General features: G+C 40.9%; 1 protein-coding gene and 2 long non-coding RNA genes across 4 annotated transcripts in view; 2 read left to right on the forward strand and 1 right to left on the reverse strand.

Moving 5' to 3' along the window:
* LOC307034215 overlaps window positions 1-7,270 on the forward strand; it is a 68,959-nt gene extending 61,689 nt beyond the window's left edge. The window contains exons 3-4 of one of the 2 annotated variants that reach the window (XR_013806822.1): window positions 5,950-6,006; window positions 6,992-7,270. This is a non-coding gene — a long non-coding RNA (uncharacterized lncRNA). The remainder of the gene's footprint in view (window positions 1-5,949; window positions 6,007-6,991) is intronic. The other variant, XR_013806823.1, reaches the window with a different exon arrangement.
* Window positions 4,684-22,129, reverse strand: part of LOC307034216 — a 36,563-nt gene continuing 19,117 nt past the window's right edge. The window contains exon 3 of the long non-coding RNA XR_013806824.1: window positions 4,684-4,988. This is a non-coding gene — a long non-coding RNA (uncharacterized lncRNA). The remainder of the gene's footprint in view (window positions 4,989-22,129) is intronic.
* On the forward strand, window positions 8,645-10,602 carry sox1b (SRY-box transcription factor 1b). Its single transcript, XM_079673299.1, has one exon. It carries the CDS (start codon window positions 9,074-9,076, stop codon window positions 10,076-10,078), a length of 1,005 nt encoding a protein of 334 aa, XP_079529425.1. The 5' UTR covers window positions 8,645-9,073; the 3' UTR covers window positions 10,079-10,602.

Below are 22,129 nucleotides of genomic sequence, written 5' to 3' on the forward strand. Positions count from 1 at the left end.
ATTGAATACAACAAGACTGAGAATGCGCAGTGTAGTTTTCACAGTACCCATTCACTTCAAGAGATCTAAAACGTGACTACTGACAAAACAATCTTTAGTTTTGACGTCACTGTTTATTCGCCCCTGCAGCCAAAGTACCACGTGTACAAACGTTAGCATAAGTTAGCTGCAAGCTAGCAACATGCTTCCAAAATGTATTGGAGTATATGTATTAAGTAGTGTAACTGTACAGGTAAAGTACATGTACCTCAACTGTAAAAGTACATTACTTGAGTAAATGCACTTTGTTAAAATACACCACTGCTTTGGTCTGAGATGAGACTACAACTCATGATATCTGCCCCTTATCTTTATCCGTCTACGAAAATACTCGCATGTCATACTTAGGTAAAAGTAATAATACAGCAGCGTATGGAAATAAGTCCGTTTAGTAAGGCACAAAATCTTTATTTAAAAAAGGCACACTTAACTATGTAATTATTCAAAAGTAACATTTTTTTAAAGTTACAGTTGAAACAAGTCAGTATAGTTTGTCTTGAAAATAAGTAAAGTATATAAAACACATTTCATAAAGAAGTACGTCAGATTAAATGTAATAAAGGTCGTATGTCATCTTTTTGAAATGTTATACTATGACTTTTTTACATCATATTTCAACAAACTATACCATTACTTTTGATTCCAGAAATTCCATACTATGACTTTTAAAAGTTGTTCACAACATATTAGATAGTGTTTATTTATTATTTGTATGTATTCCTGCATTTAATTATTCCTATATTATTTTATTCCTATTATTTATGTATTCCTGTATTATTTTGTTAATTTATTCCTGCATCTATTTGATCATGCCTGTGTGAGATTTGAACCCTATGTTGTAGTCAGGTAGTGGACCTACAGTCCTTGACTCTAACCTCTAAGCTATTTTGTCTCACAAACTTTCTCGGTGAATCCCAGACTGAAGTATGTATCATTCACTAGGAAGTGCTAGGGCTGTGTGTTTTCAGGATCAAACATGAGATGGAGATGTCAAATACGCAAAGGAACATCCAACTCTCTCAGGTCAAATGGCTCAGGGTGATAAGAATGACGGTTGGTAGTCCAGAGGTTCTTGGTTCGAGTCTTGTGTGTTCCAGATAGATTTTAAGGTGTCTTCACCGTAAGGAAGAAGTCAAATACAAGTAAAAGCCGAGACTTCTCATCTGCTCCAACGGCTCACAGAGATAGAACAATGGTTGGTAGACCAGAGGTTGTTGGTTCCAGTTTTGTGCGTTCCAGATAGATTTTGTGCGTGTGCGTGTTTAAGACAGTTAGTATTGTATTATATAGGATATAGGATACCAATAGGAAACTTCCTTAATTAAGAAAGTTAGTATCCTATTCACTCCCCCCAAAGGGGGGGAGTGAATAGGATACTAACTTTCCAACCAATAGCAATAGGATACTAACTTCCTTAATTAAGAAAGTTACTATTAAGAAAGTTAGTATCCTATTCACTCCCCCCCGAAACTTCCTTAATTAACTAATTTAGGAAGTTTCCTATTGGTATCCTATTCACTCCCCAGTGAATAGGATACTAACTTTCTTAATTAAGGAAGTTTCCAATTGATATCCTATTCACTCCCCCCCTTCCGGGGGGGGAGTGAATAGGATACTAACTGTCTTAAACACGCACACGCACAAAATCTATCTGGAACGCACAAGACTGGAACGAACAACCTCCGGTCTACCAACCATTGTTCTATCTCTGTGAGCCGTTGGAGCAGATGAGAAGTCTTGGCTTTTACTTGTATTTGACTTCTTCCTTACGGTGAAGACACCTTAAAATCTATCTGGAACACACAAGACTCGAACCAAGAACCTCTGGACTACCAACCGTCATTCTTATCACCCTGAGCCATTTGACCTGAGAGAGTTGGATGTTCCTTTGCGTATTTGACATCTCCATCTCATGTTTGATCCTGAAAACACACAGCCCTAGCACTTTCTAGTGAATGATACATACTTCAGTCTGGGATTCACCGAGAAAGTTTGTGAGACAAAATAGCTTAGAGGTTAGAGTCAAGGACTGTAGGTCCACTACCTGACTACAACATAGGGTTCAAATCTCACACAGGCATGATCAAATAGATGCAGGAATAAATTAACAAAATAATACAGGAATAAAGATAATAAATAAACACAGGAATAAATGTATTATATTAAATAATAAATTGCATATTTACTCAAGGACTGTACTTTTACAATTGAGGTACCTGTACAGTTACACTACTTAATACATATACTCCAATACATTTTTAGAAGCCTGTTGCTAGCTTGCAGCTAACTTATGCTAACGTTTGTATATATGGTACTTTGGCTGCAGGGGCGAATAAACAGTGACGTCAAAACTAAAGATTGTTGTCAGTAGTCACGTTTTAGATCTCTTTTGTTCAGTGCTGGAAGAAGTACTCAGATGGGTGTCTTAAGTCAAAGTAGCAATACTACATTTTAAAAGTACTTTGTTACTTCAGTTAATAATCTAAACTTGAAATGTAACAAGTAGCAAAAGCTGTCAAATAAATGTAGTGGAGTTAAAAGTGCGATATTGGCTTCTAGAAAGTAGCATAAACTCAGATTGTATCACTGACCTTTTTTTACATTTTATTTTTGTCGCGACTCAGATCAAATAGCGCAAAGTACTTCAAATAATGTAATAATAAAAAACTAAAGCCTTTACCTTGTTTTACCCATATTCCCTCCCTGTATTTATTTATTTAATTTCTCTACTTTTGACCTATTTTATTTTCCTATGATATGTCTTTTGCACACACACACTTCTTCACTTTGAGTAAAGCACTTTAAAGACCACTGTGCATCATGAGGATTCAAACACAGAACCTCAGGTCTTGAAGGATCTTCAAGACTTCCCAAGACTTCAGCTTACCTGAGCGGTGTTGTATCTCTCTGAGCTATTGTTGGTGTTTGCTAGATTTTGTCACAAAAAGAAAATGTGGAAAACGGAAATAAAACTAGTCATAGGGCAAACGGTCAGAGTTAAGTATCGAGAAAAGAAAAGACTCATTTCTTTGATCCCCACATTGAGCTCAATGTTTACATTACCCGTATTTCTCTATGCTTTTCTAGTTGGTCACCTGTCCTATCTTTGAACTCTATTTATTCTACTTTTCACCTATTTTGTTGGCCTATTTTATTTCTCTCTTTTGGACCTATTTTATTAGCTACCTTGCCTCTAGTGGACTCGAACCCCGCACATGCTAAGCAGCAGATCTGTTCTCATCACTTAGGCGCCTCAGTGCGCACTAAGGCGCCTAAGTGCTGAGAACAAATCCAGATAGCCACCAACTCACGTACATGAAGACCTGTTCTCTGGGCGCATTCATCCTCATCATTTTGAGTACAGCTCTTTAAAAATCACTGAGCATCACGGGGATTCAAACACACAACCTCAGGTCTTCTGACCCGTCACATATCCCTCTGCACCATCTGTCCTGAGTCATCATTGTTTCGTAGAGCTTATGACCTGCTCATTTGGGTTTGTGGACCTTAAAGATGACTGCACCTGAAAAGCCTTGAACCCACAACCTGCAGTCTCACAGTCAGTCTTCTCTCCCTCTGAGCCATCTGACCTGAGAGATAAACCTTTCATTTGGTAAACTCATTCTCAACTTTGGGTTGGAGATTTAGAAAACTCCTGCGCCTCAGGAGGATCGAACCCAAGACTTCAGCTTACCTGAGTGGTGTTGTGTCACTCTGAGCTATTGTTGAGGTACAGTCTCTTATTTTATTCATTTAAACCAAGTTTTAGATTAATTGAAAAAGACCCAAGACCCGTTAAAATTGCATGACATAACTTTCCCAGTATAAACAAAGTGAAACAATCCGCCATCCTCAGTTCTGGTCTGGAAACTCTCATTTTCATATATAAGGAAATGTTGTCTAGCTCATGAGGTAATGACGTTGACTTTTGAAGCAGAAGGTACTTGGTTCGAATCCCAAGTAGTCACAAAAAGTAGCTACATAAATGAAACCATTCACCACAACATAACAAGTGTAACAACAGTTTACTTGATACTTACTTATTCATTGTATGTCCTTCTCCCCTTCAATCAGGATTCAGACATAAACAAATCTATTTAAAGTCAGCAATTAAACCTTCCTTTTCATTGGATCAAATACTTTTCAAAACTGACACTGTGATCCAAACTTTGAGCAACCTTGCCTTAGAGCTTATGGGAAATGAATATGTGTTGAAGTTATAAAGCCTATTTGTCACCCACTAGTTCATACCATTGATACCAGGGTCTATGGTGTAGTTTTAGGTTTGTTTAAGCCACACAGTGAACATGGACGTTCTGTCCACTGAAGGGAAGAGCAGCTCAGGCCTGGTTTGGTAAGACTGCTTTAAGTAAGTAGGATCTGGATGAGAAATGATAGAATAAATGCTCCTGAAGCTGTCTGGCAGACAGGAGAAAGCCATTAGCAAGGCTCTGTTAGCGATCGTCTTGTAAACCGAGACCCCGGGCATTCATTAGGCATCAATCAAAGGATGAGGTGCAATGATTAAATGATGAGTGCAAATGCTTAACAGTGTTCGTACACCAGGCCACTTTACTCTGACACTTGAAAGTGGGGGAAAATGGATTGGAGAAAGATGATGTTAGTCTCCGTGTGGATGGCTGCAACTGGTAATTTATTCATGGAAGTTATTAAAGAAAGTGAATTTCAAAACCTTTAAGTCAAAGCTTGATGAGGACTATTGGAGCAAAGGGAATTCTTTCACATTGTCTCCCAGTAATCATCGTTAAATTACACTCAATTTAGGTTTTCACAAACTTGTTCCTGATTCAAAGCTCAGAGCGTATACGAATGTAACACCAGGACCACGTTTGGGATCTAGTATACCGGCATGACTGGTGTCTTCCATCAGAGCATAAGTCCAGGTTCTTCTCTGCGTTTCATGGACCCTTTATCCACCGGGGATTCACCTGCAGCAAACAGAAAGACATGTTTAATCAAGAGGGACATATTCAGGACAATCACACTGAATTCAAATTGAAGCCACAATCAGCAATTATTGTATTGGAAATATCAGAAATACATTTAGTTAAAGAATTCTAACCATTAACAAAAAAAAAGTAACGTAAATAATAGGCATATTATAAAGGAAACCAATGTAACACTGTTCATCATCATCATCATCAACAACTATGTTAATGCTGCCATTGTATAGAGAGTCTGGGCACTTAACTTGACATATGTCTTCTGTTGCTGTGGTGTGTGTGTGTGTGTGTGTGTGTGTGTGTGTGTGTGTGTGTGTGTGTGTGTGTGTGTGTGTGTGTGTGTGTGTGTGTGTGTGTGTGTGTGTGTGTGTGTGTGTGTGTGTGTGTGTGTGTGTGTGTGTGTGTGTGTGTGTGTGTGTGTGTGTGTGTGTGTGTGTGTGTGTGTGTGTGTGTGTGTGTGTGATTGATGCCCTCTCGAGACATAAGGGCCTCTCACACGTCTCCAAATAATCTAAGTATAGTGTTTATTTGTGAGGTGTTTGTTTGCAGCAAAACGATGCGTGTGTTCATGTTTGGAAGCTGGATAATGAAGAGGACGCTAGTGTTGTCTGCCTATGAAACAACAGATACTGCTTAAAATGAACCGATTTGGTTGTCTGTCCAAAGAGAAAACACGACGTGTGATTCAAAGAGAAGATTTTTTTTATTGTAGAAGACAAAGACCTGCAGATTGAAAACAGTAACAGTAGTAGATAGACATTTAATTTATGCAGTTTACCTCCATTTATCCTTAAATGTAAACAAACATGACATGCCTCACTAATGCAGATCAATGAATGGCATCCATACGAATTGGAACAGAGTTAATACTGGTAGCTATTTGGGGGTAGTTTTTCCTTTTAAAAAGAAAACTCATCAATTAAAGTTGATCTGCTTCCTCTGTTAGACAGCAGTGTTGATCCAGCGTGGTCTGACTGGAAATCCCCAGAGAGAACTGCAACAGGTATTGTTAGAGCGGGACAATGCTGGAAACACTGACTGAACACCTGCTGTGATACTTTGGTTTACACTAGCTGTAATGTTACCTTATGGACTTCTAGCTTGAGCCACACTGAAGTTCCTCTCAGTATAAAGTTAGCCATGACACAAATTATAAAAAATGGAGATGATCATTACATTTACACACCTGGAATGAGCAGGACTCAAAGTGTGTGTGGAGATAAAACACGGCAGTAAGGATGTTCTTCACATCTTCATGCGGCTATCAGGCCTGACATCTCTAAACCTACAGGCCACACACACACACACACACACACACACACACACACACACACACACACACACACACACACACACACACACACACACACACACACACACACACACAGGCCTAATAGAATCAAAGGCATTTCTCCTGTGCACAGCGACCTGGTGGGTTTGTTTAAGGCTCTCTGTCACAGCAAGCTGTCAGCTCTACTGGAGCTCAGAGCAGGGAGTACACACTAACACACTCTCTCTCTCTCTCTCTCTCACACACACACACACACACACACACACACACACACACACACACACACACACACACACACACACACACACACACACACACACACACACACACACACACACACACACACACACACACACACACACAGAGAACCAATCAAACACACAGAGCTGTGATCCTTCTATCGAACAAAGCCAACACACAGACATCGACTCCAAAAGGTCACCACTTCCCAGACAGTAAATAAAACCATCCCTGAAATATGTTCTTATAAGCTGTCAATTCAGGAATCTATACACAACTTCCAGGAGTGAATTCAATAAGCCTTACAATGCGAAAAAAGTCCCTGCAAATATAATCATTACATGAACTGCATTAGAAAATAAAGCAAAGTGTGTTCATGTGACAAGATATCAGTATTTGGTTAAAAGTGAAATGTTCTCTGATTAGATGTCTGATGTTCTGTGTGCGTGTGTTTCAGTGCTGGCTGCAGAGAGAGAGGAGATTGTCACACTGTGCGTGGAGCAGATCATACAAGCCACTCAGCAGCACTATAGCCACCTGGTACAAGGAGAGGAGAATCCCGCCATGCCAGCGTGCCAACGAGCGACTCGCTGAGAGGCAGAGAGGCAGAGCACCTGACAGATGCCACTCGGGGGAATAATCCCACAGGGCTGAAAAGATCCTCCACATGACGGGAAGCCAGTGGAGCAGACTGGAATACCAAACTGCAAATGAAATAAATACATTTTCCTTTTTACTCTGTATCGAGCCGGAGAATATCACATTTCTACAAGGTTCACTGACGATGTCAAATATAGACAATTCAATTAAATCTGATGTTTGATTCATTTTCTGAATTATATATTGAGAATAAATGCTAAACATTCACTAGTTACAGACACTTTAATGTACTTGAATATGTGAGTGTTTCTGACAAAACAAGTGACTTAAATGTGGCACCTTTAAGCTCTTTAAAATGTTGAAGGTTATTATTCAGTATCTATCACACACAAAACAATTTATCACACAAATATTACATGTGAAATATGGTTTATGTATGTTATTTTTTATATTATGGGTGTTGGTGGTTTTAGCAGACATTATTTTTTTTTTTTAATTTAACAACATTGAATTCAACAAAGTATTATTTGTTTAAAAGCGTTATAGACTCAATTGCTACGCAGATTTCACCCTTTAAAAAAAAAAAAAAGTAATAACAGAAGAAGAATCCCGGGCCTTCTGCAGCAGGCCTGCAATAGATTATTAAAATGTTGCTATTACAAATCTATACTCCCAACATTTATTATATAGGATTACAGTAGTTTTTCTAGAGGGGTTAAATCCCCTCTTTCTCTCGTGCTCTCCTGCAGCTTTAGTGAAACAAACAAAAGGGCTTTGAATGGCACGTGCTCCGGGCGTCAGTCATCTGTTTCCTAGCAACAGGCACAACAGAAAAGCACCTGTGGCTCTGAATGGGAGGCGGTGGAGCCCTTAGTTAGACACGAAACAGGGAGAAATTAAAACATATATACACTGTAGCCTTTTTCTATTATACGCTATTGGTTATGATGCAAAAGAGCCATTTTCCTCTTGTAATGTGTATAGATTGCGATAATGAGCCATTTCTGTGTTTAATGCGGAGCTCTAAAAGTATAATTAACTGCAACATCATATTTTTTAATTAAGATATTGTGTGCATTTGACACTTTTGTCCTTTTTGTTGCTGTAAGAGTGACGGTGCTCTGCTTATTTAGACTATGATCATTTTTATTTTTATTTAAATTTGAGGCTATTTTTATTACATTTGCTGTTTTGCAAAGCTAATGTTGTTACCATTCAAGCTTTATTTGCTGAAACCTTATTTTGTTATAACTATATAGCCTATATCATATCATATTTTACATGTGCTGAAATACACATGAATCATTCTGTCATTTTAAACTTGCGTATTTGGATTTTCATTTAAATTTGAAGCAATGTTTTTTATAAAATAGGCACATGTTTTCTGCTGTTTTGCAAAGCTTATGTTTTTAGCATTAAAGCTTAATTTTTTAAATAAAGCTTTTACTTTTTTAAAGATGTAAAATAGCCTTTAAGTTATATCATATTTGACATGTGATGAAATATATCAGTGTACAGAGCCTGCGTAAAGCATGCGCAAAATGATAGGAATTAAACTGTTTACATGTGTGTGTGTTCTGAGCCACACACACACACACACCAGCTACACACACAAAACAGATGACAGAGGGAGTAATTTTTTTTGGTCTCGCGCTCCGACGTCACCAGAACCTCGAGCCCCTGCATGCAAATCACGTCTCCTATCGCGCCTCTCCATTGGCCGTCCCTCGCTCATTTAGCTGCTCCGGTAACTTTTCCCAGTCGAGCTTCAACCAAAGTCAAACTGCAGGGTCTATTTTTCTCGGCTACAGCAGGAAAAAAGAAGCGTAAAAGGGGAAGTGAGTTTTCCTCCGAGTGGATTCATTTTCTTTCACTCTTTATCTTTATCGGAGCTGCCTGAATGTTTCTGTGTGTTTGACTGTCCAACAAGACCAGGTGAATGTACAGCATCATGATGGAGACGGACTTACATTCCCCCATGGTCCCGCAGACCAACCCATCCAACCCGGGGGGAGGAGGAGGCAAAGTCCCGCAGGACAGAATCAAGAGACCCATGAACGCCTTCATGGTGTGGTCCCGGGGCCAGAGGAGGAAAATGGCCCAGGAGAACCCAAAAATGCACAACTCCGAGATCAGTAAGAGACTCGGCGCGGAGTGGAAAGTGATGACCGAGGCGGAGAAGAGGCCGTTTATTGACGAGGCGAAGCGGCTCCGGGCTATGCACATGAAGGAACACCCGGACTACAAGTACCGGCCGCGGAGGAAGACCAAGACGCTGCTGAAGAAGGACAAGTACTCTCTGGCCGGGGGGCTCCTCGGATCACACCCGGGGATTGGCATGGTGGGCGGCGGGCAGCGGCTGGATAGCCCTGGAGGAGGGGGTCACGGAGGTGGGAATGCCGGCTACGCCTCGCATGTGAACGGCTGGGCGAACGGTGCGTACTCGGGCCAGGTGGCGGCTGCAGCGGCGGCGGCGCACGCCATGATGCAGGAGGCGCAGCTGTACACACAACACCCGGGCTCCGGAGCTCACCATCACACGCACCATCACCCGCACCACCATCACCCACACAACCCGCACCGGTACGACATGAGCGCCTTGTCCTACAGCCCCATCTCAAACTCTCAAAGCTACATGAGCGCCTCCCCGCCGGGATACGGGGGGATCACCGGATACTCGCACCAGAGCTCCGGTGTGTCCCCGGTGCCTCTGGGCTCCCTGGTGAAATCTGAGCCCAGTGTGAGCCCTCCGGTGTCCACAGCGCGCCCACCGCAGCAGTGCCCCACCGGGGACCTGCGGGACATGATCAGCATGTACCTGCCCACCGGAGAGGCGGCGGGGGACTCCTCCGTTCACAGCAGACTGCACGTGCTCCACCCGCAGCACTACCAGAGCAGCGGCTCCACTCCGGTAAACGGGACAGTTCCTCTGACTCATATTTAAAATCTCTAAATGTTTAAGCACTACAAAACCACAACCAAATATTTAAAGATGTGGGTTGCTGCTGATGAATTGTAAATTATAGGGCGGTTATAGCCATAAAAATGCAATCACTTTGAACAAACTTTTTTTTATTGTTATTTTTCTTTCAGTGATGGATTTTTTGTCTGTCCGAAGCTAAAGGAAAGCTTTTGCTCTCTGGAACAGAGCATGCCAAGTTTTGACACGATTTAAATTATAATCCGTGAAGGCTGGTGCGTTTTGAAGGTTATTTTTTTCCTAATTTTCTGTGGAATTAAAGGCACCAGCTGCGTGTTTGAGGGAAAACCTGTTTAAAGAAGGAACCGTATAATAAATGGAGGGCGGTGTGAGGAAGATGTGTTTAAAAAAAAAAGTTTCAAGGCTGCAATTTAAATTGATTTCCAGTTTTAATGCTTGTAAACATGTGAGTCAGTCGGTGTAATTTGAATTTGTTTTTGTTGTTGTAAAATCTTGTAAATTGTGAATAAATAGGCCTACTGAAAACACTTTTACGCAATTGTACATAATTTACTACGAAGCCTCTTTCTGGATCGATTTTACGCGGAATTTAACGTTTCACCAAAAGCGTTCGACATTATGTTTTGGAGGAGATTTAAAAAGCCTGTATTACCGATATGTAATGTTTATTTCCATTGAATCCTATTCTAAAAATATATATTTGGAAATGGTGACAAGCGCATATTGTTGAAATGAAGACGAGTTTAATGAATTCAAGGAAAACTGCCAACATCTGGTCAAAATGCAAATGGCAAACTAAAAAGAATAATTAAAACACTACAGGTATGTTTATTCGGGATGATCTGGAAAAAAGGGCAATTTAACATCCAGGCATTTAAACAAGTATTTCTCCTAGAATTAAAAATAAACAAAACATTATATATTCTGTTCTGCTATAATACAAACATTTGTTTTCTGGTTGCCTTGTTATATTAGCTGATATACATGTTTACGATATGCATCTTAGTAATATAAATACATGTTGGACATCCCTGTGAGCAATGTTTGAAATGAAGGTCTTTTAATTTGGAAATGTAGCTTATTTAAAACAATAATAATCAAAAAACAGGCCATTAAAGAGGCCTACATTTCTTCCTGAAATTGCTTTTAGGATTTAAATTTTCTGTCCTAAGATTATGATTTTATGATACACTCTGTAATTGTAAAATTATGTTAGTCTTCTCTGACAACACTTTAGATCTCCAAGAGTTCATAACATTTAGGATTCACATAGTTTGCAGGTGGATTATCTGACAGCCTGTAACTCAAAGGCTAAATTGTGCCACATGTTTTAAGACTCCCCGGCTTTAAAACTAAAATAAATGTTAATGTTTATTATTTATCATTTCCAAAACAAACTAGCAGACACATGGTAATAAAACAGGGACTACATTCTCATAATTATATAATACTTTTATATCTGGATTTCTTATTTAATATCTCCATTTTGTGCATTCTCACATGTAGTGAAAATGTGTTTTCTTAAGCTAAACCCCTTATCTCATATCCTTACTGTGTTTAATTATATATTGGTCTGCATCTAAATAGGAGATATACTATATAGAAATACAAACTAAATAATCTGTTTAATCCTAATTAACAGTTTTATTGTAATCCTATCCACAAACTGACATTATCTGCTGGTACAAACTTGATTTTTTTTTTACCTGCCTCAGGGTCATGACCTCAGTAATCTAGATCTCAAGCAAAAGTAAATCTGACAACAAGAGTATCCGCTGAACAACTAATTCTTCAGTTTGGGTCACCCCCGCCTCCCCCTGGGTCTCTCAAATCTCACCCCTTTCCATCAAACGCCTGCCTCTGTGTGTGTGCACGGTTCTCCTGGTTGTTACATTATTTCCTTCTTTAAATTTGATGGCTGAATCACTGGAGGGCCCGGGGTAGTGAGAGTGGGATGAATGAGCGAGAGGAGAAAGGGGAGGAAGAAGAGGGGGGAGACGGAGGAGGTTTTTGTGTTGGAGGAGAATGGGGATTAGCCCGGGGGTCACCAGTAACAAAAAGCCCAGCAAACAACACCCCTGGTTTTATCAGACTAAGTCCCACTCGGGTCTGGACTTAAAAACAAGAGGGCAGGGTGGATGCAAATCACAAATAATAAAGCTGTCTCCCTGGACGTCAGCTGCTTCAACTGGAGGTATTTATCATCCCTGGGACTTAATTTAACTCAGATTGATTTAAATATCTTGGGTTTGTCTTTGCTCTTAAATCAGGATTGAAATGTGTAATCTTTAAAAAAATAGTTCCAATTTCATAAAAGATGACTGGAAATTAAAGCCGGAAACAAATATGAGAATAGGTTTGATTTAAGAATAGTGCATACTGTATTTTCTGATTTTGTGGAGGACACATTAAACAACCTGCATTTCACTACTGAAGGATGGATGAATATGAAATGGAACTTCTTGTTTTCTCATTCCTACACATTACCGTAGCTCTAAAACTAACTGCTTACGGCAAGACTGAAAGGAAGTACAAAGATGTGTTATTCAGACTCCATGATATCCGTCAAAAATGTTTGAAATACAATTTAATAAAAAGGCAAGCTACTGTATCAGAGGCAGACAATGCTAAATGAGATTTGTTCATTTATACACTTGAGTTTGTCTGGGATCACATTTAATTGATTAGATATTGTAAAAGAGGGCAAAGATACAAAGGAAAACAAAGGATTTAGTCCAGTTAATTATAAGTTATTTCAAGATAAAGCATGTGGATTAGTTCTTAATACTGCTGCTGTTGTACTTCTTCATCCATGATGTCTTTTTGCCATGATGAAACTTTGCCACAAAAAGATAAACAACTATCATGACTACCTCGAGGTATGTCAAGAGGAATTCCTCCTAATATCAAATGTATGACAAATATTATGAGGTGTGATGATTCAAAGGATCACATAGGTGTCTCTGAGGCTCAGGAAAGTAGAAATATAGAGGATGTTTGCACCACTTTAAGAAAAGACACAGTGTTTGTTTTATAACGAATAAAGCTCACAGTCTGGTCCACTTCCACCCAGCGGCTCCGTCACCGAGGAGCCATGTTTCTGGAAGTTTTCCTCCTCTCCTCATGTTCCCTTTGGCACATGCGCGGACACTGTAACCCTGAGCCCCCCCCCCCCCCCCCCCTGTCCCGTGCTCCCGGTGTCCTAAACGTGGCTAATCGGCATCAGTTTATCACGCCTCCGCATACTTCCCTCCCTCTCCTCCTATAAAAACCCTCACCTCGACGTTGGACCCGGTTCTGTCATGGGAGATTACGGGGGACCGATTGCACAAGACCGAATGTGGCGCGAGGAGATTAGCCGGGACGCCATAGAAAATAGCAACGGGGCCAACGGATTCCTCGCGAGGGGGCCTTATCGTGCAATTACACGTTGACACGTTTTAACCATTTTTCAGTCTCTTAATCCGAGGGCCCCCTCCTCCCCCTTTCCCTCCCCCTTCTCTCTCCAAAAGCAGACCTATTGGTGCTGAGGGAGCGCTGCGGTCTGACTCTCTGCATCACTCTGCTGTCTGAAAAGTCATTTTCCATCCTTTCCTCTCTTTATCTGCCACTTTTAATGTTTAAAAAAGAGGTAAAATGCCAAATAGTTCACAGTTTGTCTCTGTCTTTACAAATACAAAAACGTTAAGAGCCGAATTAGGAACAAAGTAAATCGAGGTACATTGACAACTAAATTATTAAAAGGGGGAAAAAAAGATTAAAAGTTAAGCATGAGAGAAAATCAAAATATTGAAAATAAACTTTTACAATTGCTCCAAGATAATAAGATTGATTCCAAATACAGTGTTTTGTTTTTTAACATAGTAGAAACTAAATACGGTGCAGAATGTAGCCTACTGGAAATCTACCTTTTTGTAAAGTGCAAAAGAACATTTTATTATATTTTCTATCTGATTTAACCCAAATGACATCACATACTTTCATTAACAAATAGAAAAATGATGGTTTATGACCAAAACTGTTCATATATTTGTATATCTACGCCTCTATTCTAGCAGCATAAGTCTTATTTGCAGAGTTGCAGCTGATATGAAAACTTTTCCCACCAAATCTCAACGTCACCTTTACACCGCCTTGTGTTTTTTTTTTTTACGTCAGGCATCAAACGGAGTGCATGGTGTGTTGTTCCACCATGCTGCTCAATTCAATTAGGGCCTTTCATGACAATCAATTAGGGAGTAACCCCTGGATCTCCCCGGGGGCCTATAATCATCACACGCCGTCTGCTCAGAGTCTCTGGGGCCCCGCCCACCAGACGCACGAAGCCTCAACGTAACGGGGCCACTGGGAGCCATGAGGAGACAGTTTGGGTTTTATTTCAAGCCGTTTTACTTCAGATTATGAGCTTTTTTTCTCCCATTGGCTGCGTGTTGAATGCTGATTTCCCCCCTTTAAATTGTGCTAGTCTGCACCGTTTCCCTGCAAATAAAGGGTTTTACTGCCTGGGTTTTCTCACATGCAGAGCCTTGGTGACAACAACCACACTGATCAGAAACATATTTAGTGAAATATTTGGATATATGAACACCTTTACTGTAGGTCTGATACAAAACTAAACAGACAATATGGGCCCTAGTGCTGGGAAATAACTAAATACATGTACAATGTGGCAAATATGTGTAAGGAAAACCCTGATGATACTGGGCTTGTGTACTACACATTGATAATGAAAATAAACAGGTTGCATTTCGGTAAAGGCTGATATACCAAATCTGTCCGAATTCGAGACTAAAAGAGTGGATTTTTTAGCCTCTGCTGTCTTTCTATCAATCTGTTTCTAGTCCTCCTATTCCTACCATTTTGAATCAATATAGTTATAAATAAGGGGGAAAGCATAATGGTTGAAACACTACATAAAAAAGTAATGATCCCATATCTATTAAACCAGACTTATCTCTTAATATCCAACAAGTGAATGTAGTGAGTCCTTACAGTTAAGATGTAATAATAAGCCAGTAACTTCTACTACTCTTGTATCTTCCATTGATCAGTTATGTTAAGTTAAAAAGTACACGTAGTTCTCTGGAGCTGTCCAGGTGCTGAAATGAACCAACTGCACCAAGAGTTATGGACTTCACATAATGTCATTTACCATATTTCAAGAAGTATAATGTATTAATTGTCCCTCATCTTTGAAATGCTGAAGTTATAAGGAGGTCCGTGACATGTAATAGAAAATCAAGCAAAGTACAGAGATGTCATATTCCTGGCTGGCTACAGTAGGACACTATGAACCCCTGTATATTATTAAAAACAAAATGAATTCTTCCAAAGAAATCGGCAACGTTTGGCTTTCATTTCACGCCATAAATGATGGAGCAAGCGTTCTGCCAGCAGGAGAAAAACTAACATTGGACAATGGAAAGCAGGAAGAGCGTTCTACTTTTAAACCAATTATAAATGCAAGAGCAAAAGTGAGGTCTCCTCAAGCCAATTACCTCAAACACCACGGTGCTTCTCCTGGAGGGTTACGGCACTTCGGAGAAGAAAGTAGGGGGAGAGGAGAATGGAGGAGAACAGGAAACACTAACATGATTACAAGTATAGCTCGGCCTCAGGTAATCACGGGAGTTAAAAGGTCTCCTGCCGGCCCAGAGGCCAACGCGCCGCTCTCTGCCTCTCACCTCTGCGGAGAAAACTCTGTCATTTGCAGATTGCAGGTGAGATCTGGTTCACGTCTCTTCAGCCTCCTACCAGTGTGGCGGCCAAAAACACCGGTCAATTAGTGCCAATCACCGGCAATGGTGCCATAATTATTTAGTGATGTTTGACATGGGGAGACCTGTGTGCGTTTGTGTGTGTCTGTGTATTCATGGTTTACAGGTCTGGGGTTTTTAACAGCCAATGCTCAAATGTTCTAAAGTTGAAACTACAGAAGAGCTTCAATTCAGTGCCTCTAAATAATGTTTTACACGTAAAGACTGAACATTGTTGAATACAGTTATAGTTAAGTAAAAAGGTTGTAAGGTATACATGACCTTTAGTATGTGTGTTTGCTGCACAAAGGAAGCTAATTCATGGATATCTTGGCTTTTTAAGGATAACTACAACTTTGGTTTTATTTGGTCAAATGTATTTATAATCGTTATAGTGTAGCAGTGTTTCCAAGTTTCACCACAAACTACCAAACAGTATGAAGTAGTAACATTGGCTCCACCTTGACTAACTATAACATAGAAATGCTATTACATTAATAGGAAAATAATATACAACATGTGGGAACACGATTAGACAGGTTGTTAATAGCCCAAAAAACATCTGAGGAAGGATCAAAGCTCAGGTGAGTGCTCGCAGGTTTCTCCTTCTGCTTCATTTCAAAAGTGACCATAGTGACTCCAGATTTTCAATTGGGACATGCAGCTTTAAGTGTTTGTCTAGAGTGTGTGTGTGTGTGTGTGTGTGTGTGTGTGTGTGTGTGTGTGTGTGTGTGTGTGTGTGTGTGTGTGTGTGTGTGTGTGTGTGTGTTTGTGTGCATTTAAACAATATGCTAATCTCCGGCGTGGAGTAGAGGGATTTGCTGTATAAAGGAGAGAGAGACGAGCATGCTTGTTAGCGATAGCCTGGCTGAAGATTCCTACACACACCCACCTCCCTGATCCACTTCCACGGGCCTTTCAGTGTGTGTGTGTGTGTGTGTGTGTGTGTGTGTGTGTGTGTGTGTGTGTGTGTGTGTGTGTGTGTGTGTGTGTGTGTGTGTGTGTGTGTGTGTGTGTGTGTGTGTGTGTGTGTGTGTGTGTGAACAGGAGGATGATCTGTGTTGGCAGCCAGTGGTTGTGGACTCAGATTAAACGTTGAGAGGGATTCAGTGTCTGAGGGTATTTACAGATTCCCATTATCGCCTCAAAATATGACCGAACGAATGAAAAAAACGCCAAAATCTGAAGGTAAAAAAGGTTAATGGGTTTGGTGCAGTGCATGCTGGGTAGGGGAGCCATTTAACATTATTGTCCATATGAAAAGATAACTTACTCAAAGTATTTATCTTTCAATCACAGTGAGGTTTCCTTCGTCTTTTGTTTCCCTTGTTGAAGCTGCAGTTTCTTTGAGTTATATACCTTCCTACACATGGCCATGAAGTATGAAAACATCCCCCTACAGTATATGTGCAGACATACAGTGGAGTATCAAAGGACCGCACGTGGTACTTCGCAGCCTTAGGAAAGTTTCTATAACAATCTAATAAAGCTTTTCTCATTCATAGAATTCCTTAACATTAACAATGCACTTGCTGCAGTGTCACCATATGTAGTTATATAGCGTTCAGCCGCAGTGAATGCAGACAAAGTATGCAGGCAAGTATGTGAACATTACCACTTAGTAAAGAGCCATTGAGTAAAGAAGTTATGGTGTCATTTTATAAAGAAATATAATATCTGTCTCGCCCAATCCGACTTCTTTTAAGGAACGACATCGGGTTGAATCCCAGCAAATTACAGGAAGAGAAAATAAGTAAAATATTGTATACAAATGTATGAACTGAAAGATACAAAACCGAAGCATAAATGGTGAGTTTTTTAAGTCAATATCGATGTATCCCTCTCTGATTTGATCCCTGTTATGACCATCTGTGTAAATTGTTAAATAAACATCGTCCAGTACAGAAGTAGAAGCTGAAACATCCTCAGGAGGAAACTCTACACAATGCAGCCGCTGCCATGACAAACTTTGACTTGTTTTTACTTTAAGTACACAAGTTGCTCGCTGGAGAGGAGAAAGGGAAGGAGGGAGCGATGGCAAGGGATGTGGAAGGATGAGAAAAAAGCGAGGGTGGGTAGACCGCTGCTGAAACACAACGGGAGCATCCATCCTTTAACCGGTGGGGAGTTATCGCCCGAAGACAGAGCCTTTCCAAACGCTTTAAAAAGCACATTTGAAGATGTATTAGTGCATCCCTGAATCCACTTGCTGCCAATAGGGGGCTGCTTGCTGGGCTTTGTGCACGTCTCATATACGAGTGTGTGTGTGTGTGTGTGTGTGTGTGTGTGTGTGTGTGTGTGTGTGTGTGTGTGTGTGTGTGTGTGTGTGTGTGTGTGTGTGTGTGTGTGTGTGTGTGTGTGTGTGTGTGTGTGTGTGTGTGTGTGTGTGTGTGTGTGTGTGTGTGTGTGTGTGTGTGTGTGTGTGTGTGTGTGTGTGTGTGTGTGATTTTTTTCTTCTCCAAATTCCCTTAGCGAGCGTTGCTAAGGTGCTTTGGGGATGGGATTAGCTGGAGGCTCATCACACATTCCATAACAGAAAGAAAAAGTACGGAGAGGAAGAGAGAGGAATTAAAGGAAGGAAGCAAAAAGAGGAAGGGAGAGAGGGATGAAGGAAGACATGAAGGAAGGAAAGAAACAAGAAAGAGGGATGAACAAATAAAGGAAAGACTGGAAAAAGGAAGATATTAAGGAAATGAAAAGAGAGGAATGAGAGAAATGATGGATAGACTAGAAGGGAAAACGTAAGAAATTAGGAAAGGAAACAAGAAAGGGTTCAAAAGAAAGGAAAGAGAGATAATAGTAATAATGGAAAGACTGGGACAGAAAAGAAAGACAGAAAGAAATGAGAATGGAACGAAAGAAAACAGAAGTTTGAAGGAGGGAAGGAAATAGGAAAGAGAAATAAAAGATGTCAAGCTTAATGCGAAAGGAGATGAAGGAGACGAGTGATAAAAAGTGAAGAAGTAAAGCAAGATGGAAGGAAAGAAACTAGGGAGGGACGAGGAAAGAGAAAACGTGTATGAAGAAGGTAAGAGAGAAAGCAAACAAAAGACGAGGCAGAGTAGAAGTGGAGAAGCTACAAGAAAAAGAGTGCAAGGAATAAAGAATAAAAAAGACAGGAGGAGACAAAAGAGGGAAGGAATGGAGGATGGAAGAGAGAAGTAGAAAAAGTTATAATGGCAAAGAAAGTCAAAAGCAGTAGAGCGGAGAGAAGAGGTCGGAGGAAGGCAGGGAGAAGGAGGTGAGGAACCAGGGGAAGAAGGAGGCAATGGAGGAGGAAAGAGTAGGAAGGAAGAGGAGGAGGGGAGGAAAGGAGTGATCTTGCTGACTGTTGCATCAGCTCGTTAACCGAGGGCCATATGATGAGAATAAGCTGCATAACGCGGCGTGGAGGAGCTGCAGGAATCTGTCCAGGATCCACCTTGTTTGAAATCCTTCAGAGCAGTCTGCTTCACGCCTCACTGCAGATTAAACACGGCTAATCTCCAAGATCCTGGTTTATTTTTGGTGTGATGTTTCTGCACCTCCTTCCCTGACATCACCTGTCAATCAAATGGTGTGGGCGGCGCTGTGACGTCTCTTTATTTATTTGTGGAGGGCGCTGCTTCGATGGCGATCACTGCTCAACAAAATGTGTTTTCATTTCCCTCCAGAACAATTATTACATCAAATCACTCTCGCAAAAATACAGTGTCTCCTGATATATTTAAAAGGATGATAGAAAATACTCACCGGCATCACAAGTCAGCAAAGTGTGTATATCACAGAGTATTGCTTTAACTATGACCACAACTAAGTAAAAAAGTCAAAGTCAGCTTTCAGTCAAAATTACTACCAGAAATCTCAAGTTACCGTTTCCCGCAGTCCCACAGTGTGACATATATACATTAAACAAAACAAAAAGGGCCTAGATAAACGGGGTATACAATTTAAAATGTTAATAATATATTTAAAATGTTCAAAGTACTTTACACATTTGGAGATATTCCCTTCCTGGTGTCCTAGGATAGTGCGTTTACTAGATTAGGACCAAAAACTCACAAATATAATGCATAAAAACAACACAAAGTTTTGACAACATAAGGTTTAAAATCTAACTACAGAATAAAGCTTGAGGCTTTAATGCCAAAAACCCACCATGACCTCCTGCCCAATGCACTTGGCAACAATGCAACACGACAGCTATTAGCTGCACAATAAGGGGCCTGATGAAAGCAGTAAAAACACACTATTATAATAGAGACACATAACCAAGTACTCTACCGTCACACATGTGGAGATATTCCCTTCCTGGTGTCCTAGGATAGTGCGTTTACTAGATTAGGACAAAAAGCCCAATACATATAGCATAAAACAACAAAAACATGCTTCAACATGAGGTTCGTATTAAACTACAGGATTAAGCTTGAGGTTTGAAAGCCATCAACCCATCATTAGCTCCGGCCCAATGCACTTGAAACACGCTGTCCAATAAGGGGCCTGACAAAAGCAGTGGAAAACACATCATGATAGAGACAGATACTTCACTGGCAACAAGTGTAACACCACTTTTCATGTGTTTGCAGAGACTGACTAAGCTGGAAGCATTATTTAGGAAGCAAATGCATTTCTATCTCCTTTTAAACCATCTTCAAATGTTTTCAAACCAGCCTCTTCATCAGACTTGTATAATGTAACAGTTGCATTCATGAACCTCTTGCTATGTATGGTGCACACAGTCGGCCTGTATCAGATCAAAGTCACTCTTTAACACACGACGACAGTGCAGATCTCCAGTGTGTGATGGGGACGAGGAGCTGCTGCATAGGTGTGGCCTGTTCGCTCTCCTGTTACCTGGCCCTCCACTGACACCTGAGCCTCCTCTGTTGGGACAAATTGACAAAGTGAACCGGGCTGACAGGATGCCAGATTTCCCTCTCTGTTTATCTCCATCTCTCCTTTTTCTGTTAACCGATCGCTCACTTTCTCTGTATCTGATGACTCCGTTAAACAGCATCAACACAGACATTGACCTATGCATAATTAAGCGTCTAAGAAATTGTGTTTTTTGTATCTTTTGGTTTAAAAGTTGAATTTAGGAATAAACATGTTTCTAAAACCTGTTTTATTTTTCTCCCTCCCTCCCTCCCTACGTCTCTCTTCCTCCCTCGGCCCGTCCGTTTAGGGTTTCCATGAGCTCATTATGTCCTATGAAAAGGGACAGGTAATGCAATCTGGCATGGCGTGGCACGACTCTGTGTGTGTGTTGATTACCTGAACAACAGTCAACAGAGTCTCTATTTCAGCCACTTATCTCGTCTAGAAATAATCATCTAATCAGGCGTGCACACACACACACGTAGCGTACAATAATGTGTGTGTGTGTGTGTGTGTGTGTGTGTGTGTGTGTGTGTGTGTGTGTGTGTGTGTGTGTATGTGTGTGTGTGTGAGAGAGAACAGCTCTCTGCATACAGTGCATGCAAACACACACACTTGGAGAGTAGGGCCAAAAATAGAGACTGTTAATGTAAGAAAGAATATATTTGTGAACCTCTTTTAATAAACAAGTCACTACAGTATCAACTTAATGGGCTCGGGCTGACAGTCTCTATGAGAGAAGCAGAGTCTGTTAGCCTTGCATTAAAAGCCTGCATTACATTCAAGGCATAAAAACAGCAAGTGATTCATAAAATAAAATGTCCAGGTGTGTGTGTATGTCTCTCCAACGTAATGCTCAATTGGCAGGTGCCTATGATATTAAAAATCACATATTGAACCGCCGTAAACACACGACAGCTAGAGACCGGAAAATAGATCAATCGCGGCGAAAGGAGAGAGAGGAAAAAGCAAAGAATAGAAGGGGAGGAAGAGGGAGGGGGGCGATCGACTGTAGCTCTGACCTCTCGGCACACACAAAGCCCCCCCTCCATCCACAAATAAAATAAATAAAAAAAGACCCAGAGCCCTCCACCGTCAGGGCTTTTTACAGTATCAATTGCCCCCCTGCTCCTGCGCCCTCTCAGCGACCCACCCCACATGGCTGGACAGCCGATAAGTTGGAGCTGAGGACTAAAAGCCCCCGCAGGGCGAGCGACAAAAGCCTCCAGCCAAGGAAAGAAAAGTGCTCTCTCTCTCTCTCCACTCGCTCACTTTCTTCCACACTAACTCTCTCCCCGCGCTGTAGGGACACATTATGGAAGTCATTATTCTGGCCCTGCAAGTTGCCACAGAAGCTTTGGGGCTCTGACCTGGCCGTGTGTGTGTGTGTGTGTGTGTGTGTGTGTGTGTGTGTGTGTGTGTGTGTGTGTGTGTGTGTGTG

This window comes from Notothenia rossii, assembly GCF_949606895.1.
Source record: "Notothenia rossii genome assembly, chromosome: 3".
Taxonomy (NCBI): Eukaryota; Metazoa; Chordata; class Actinopteri; order Perciformes; family Nototheniidae; genus Notothenia; species Notothenia rossii.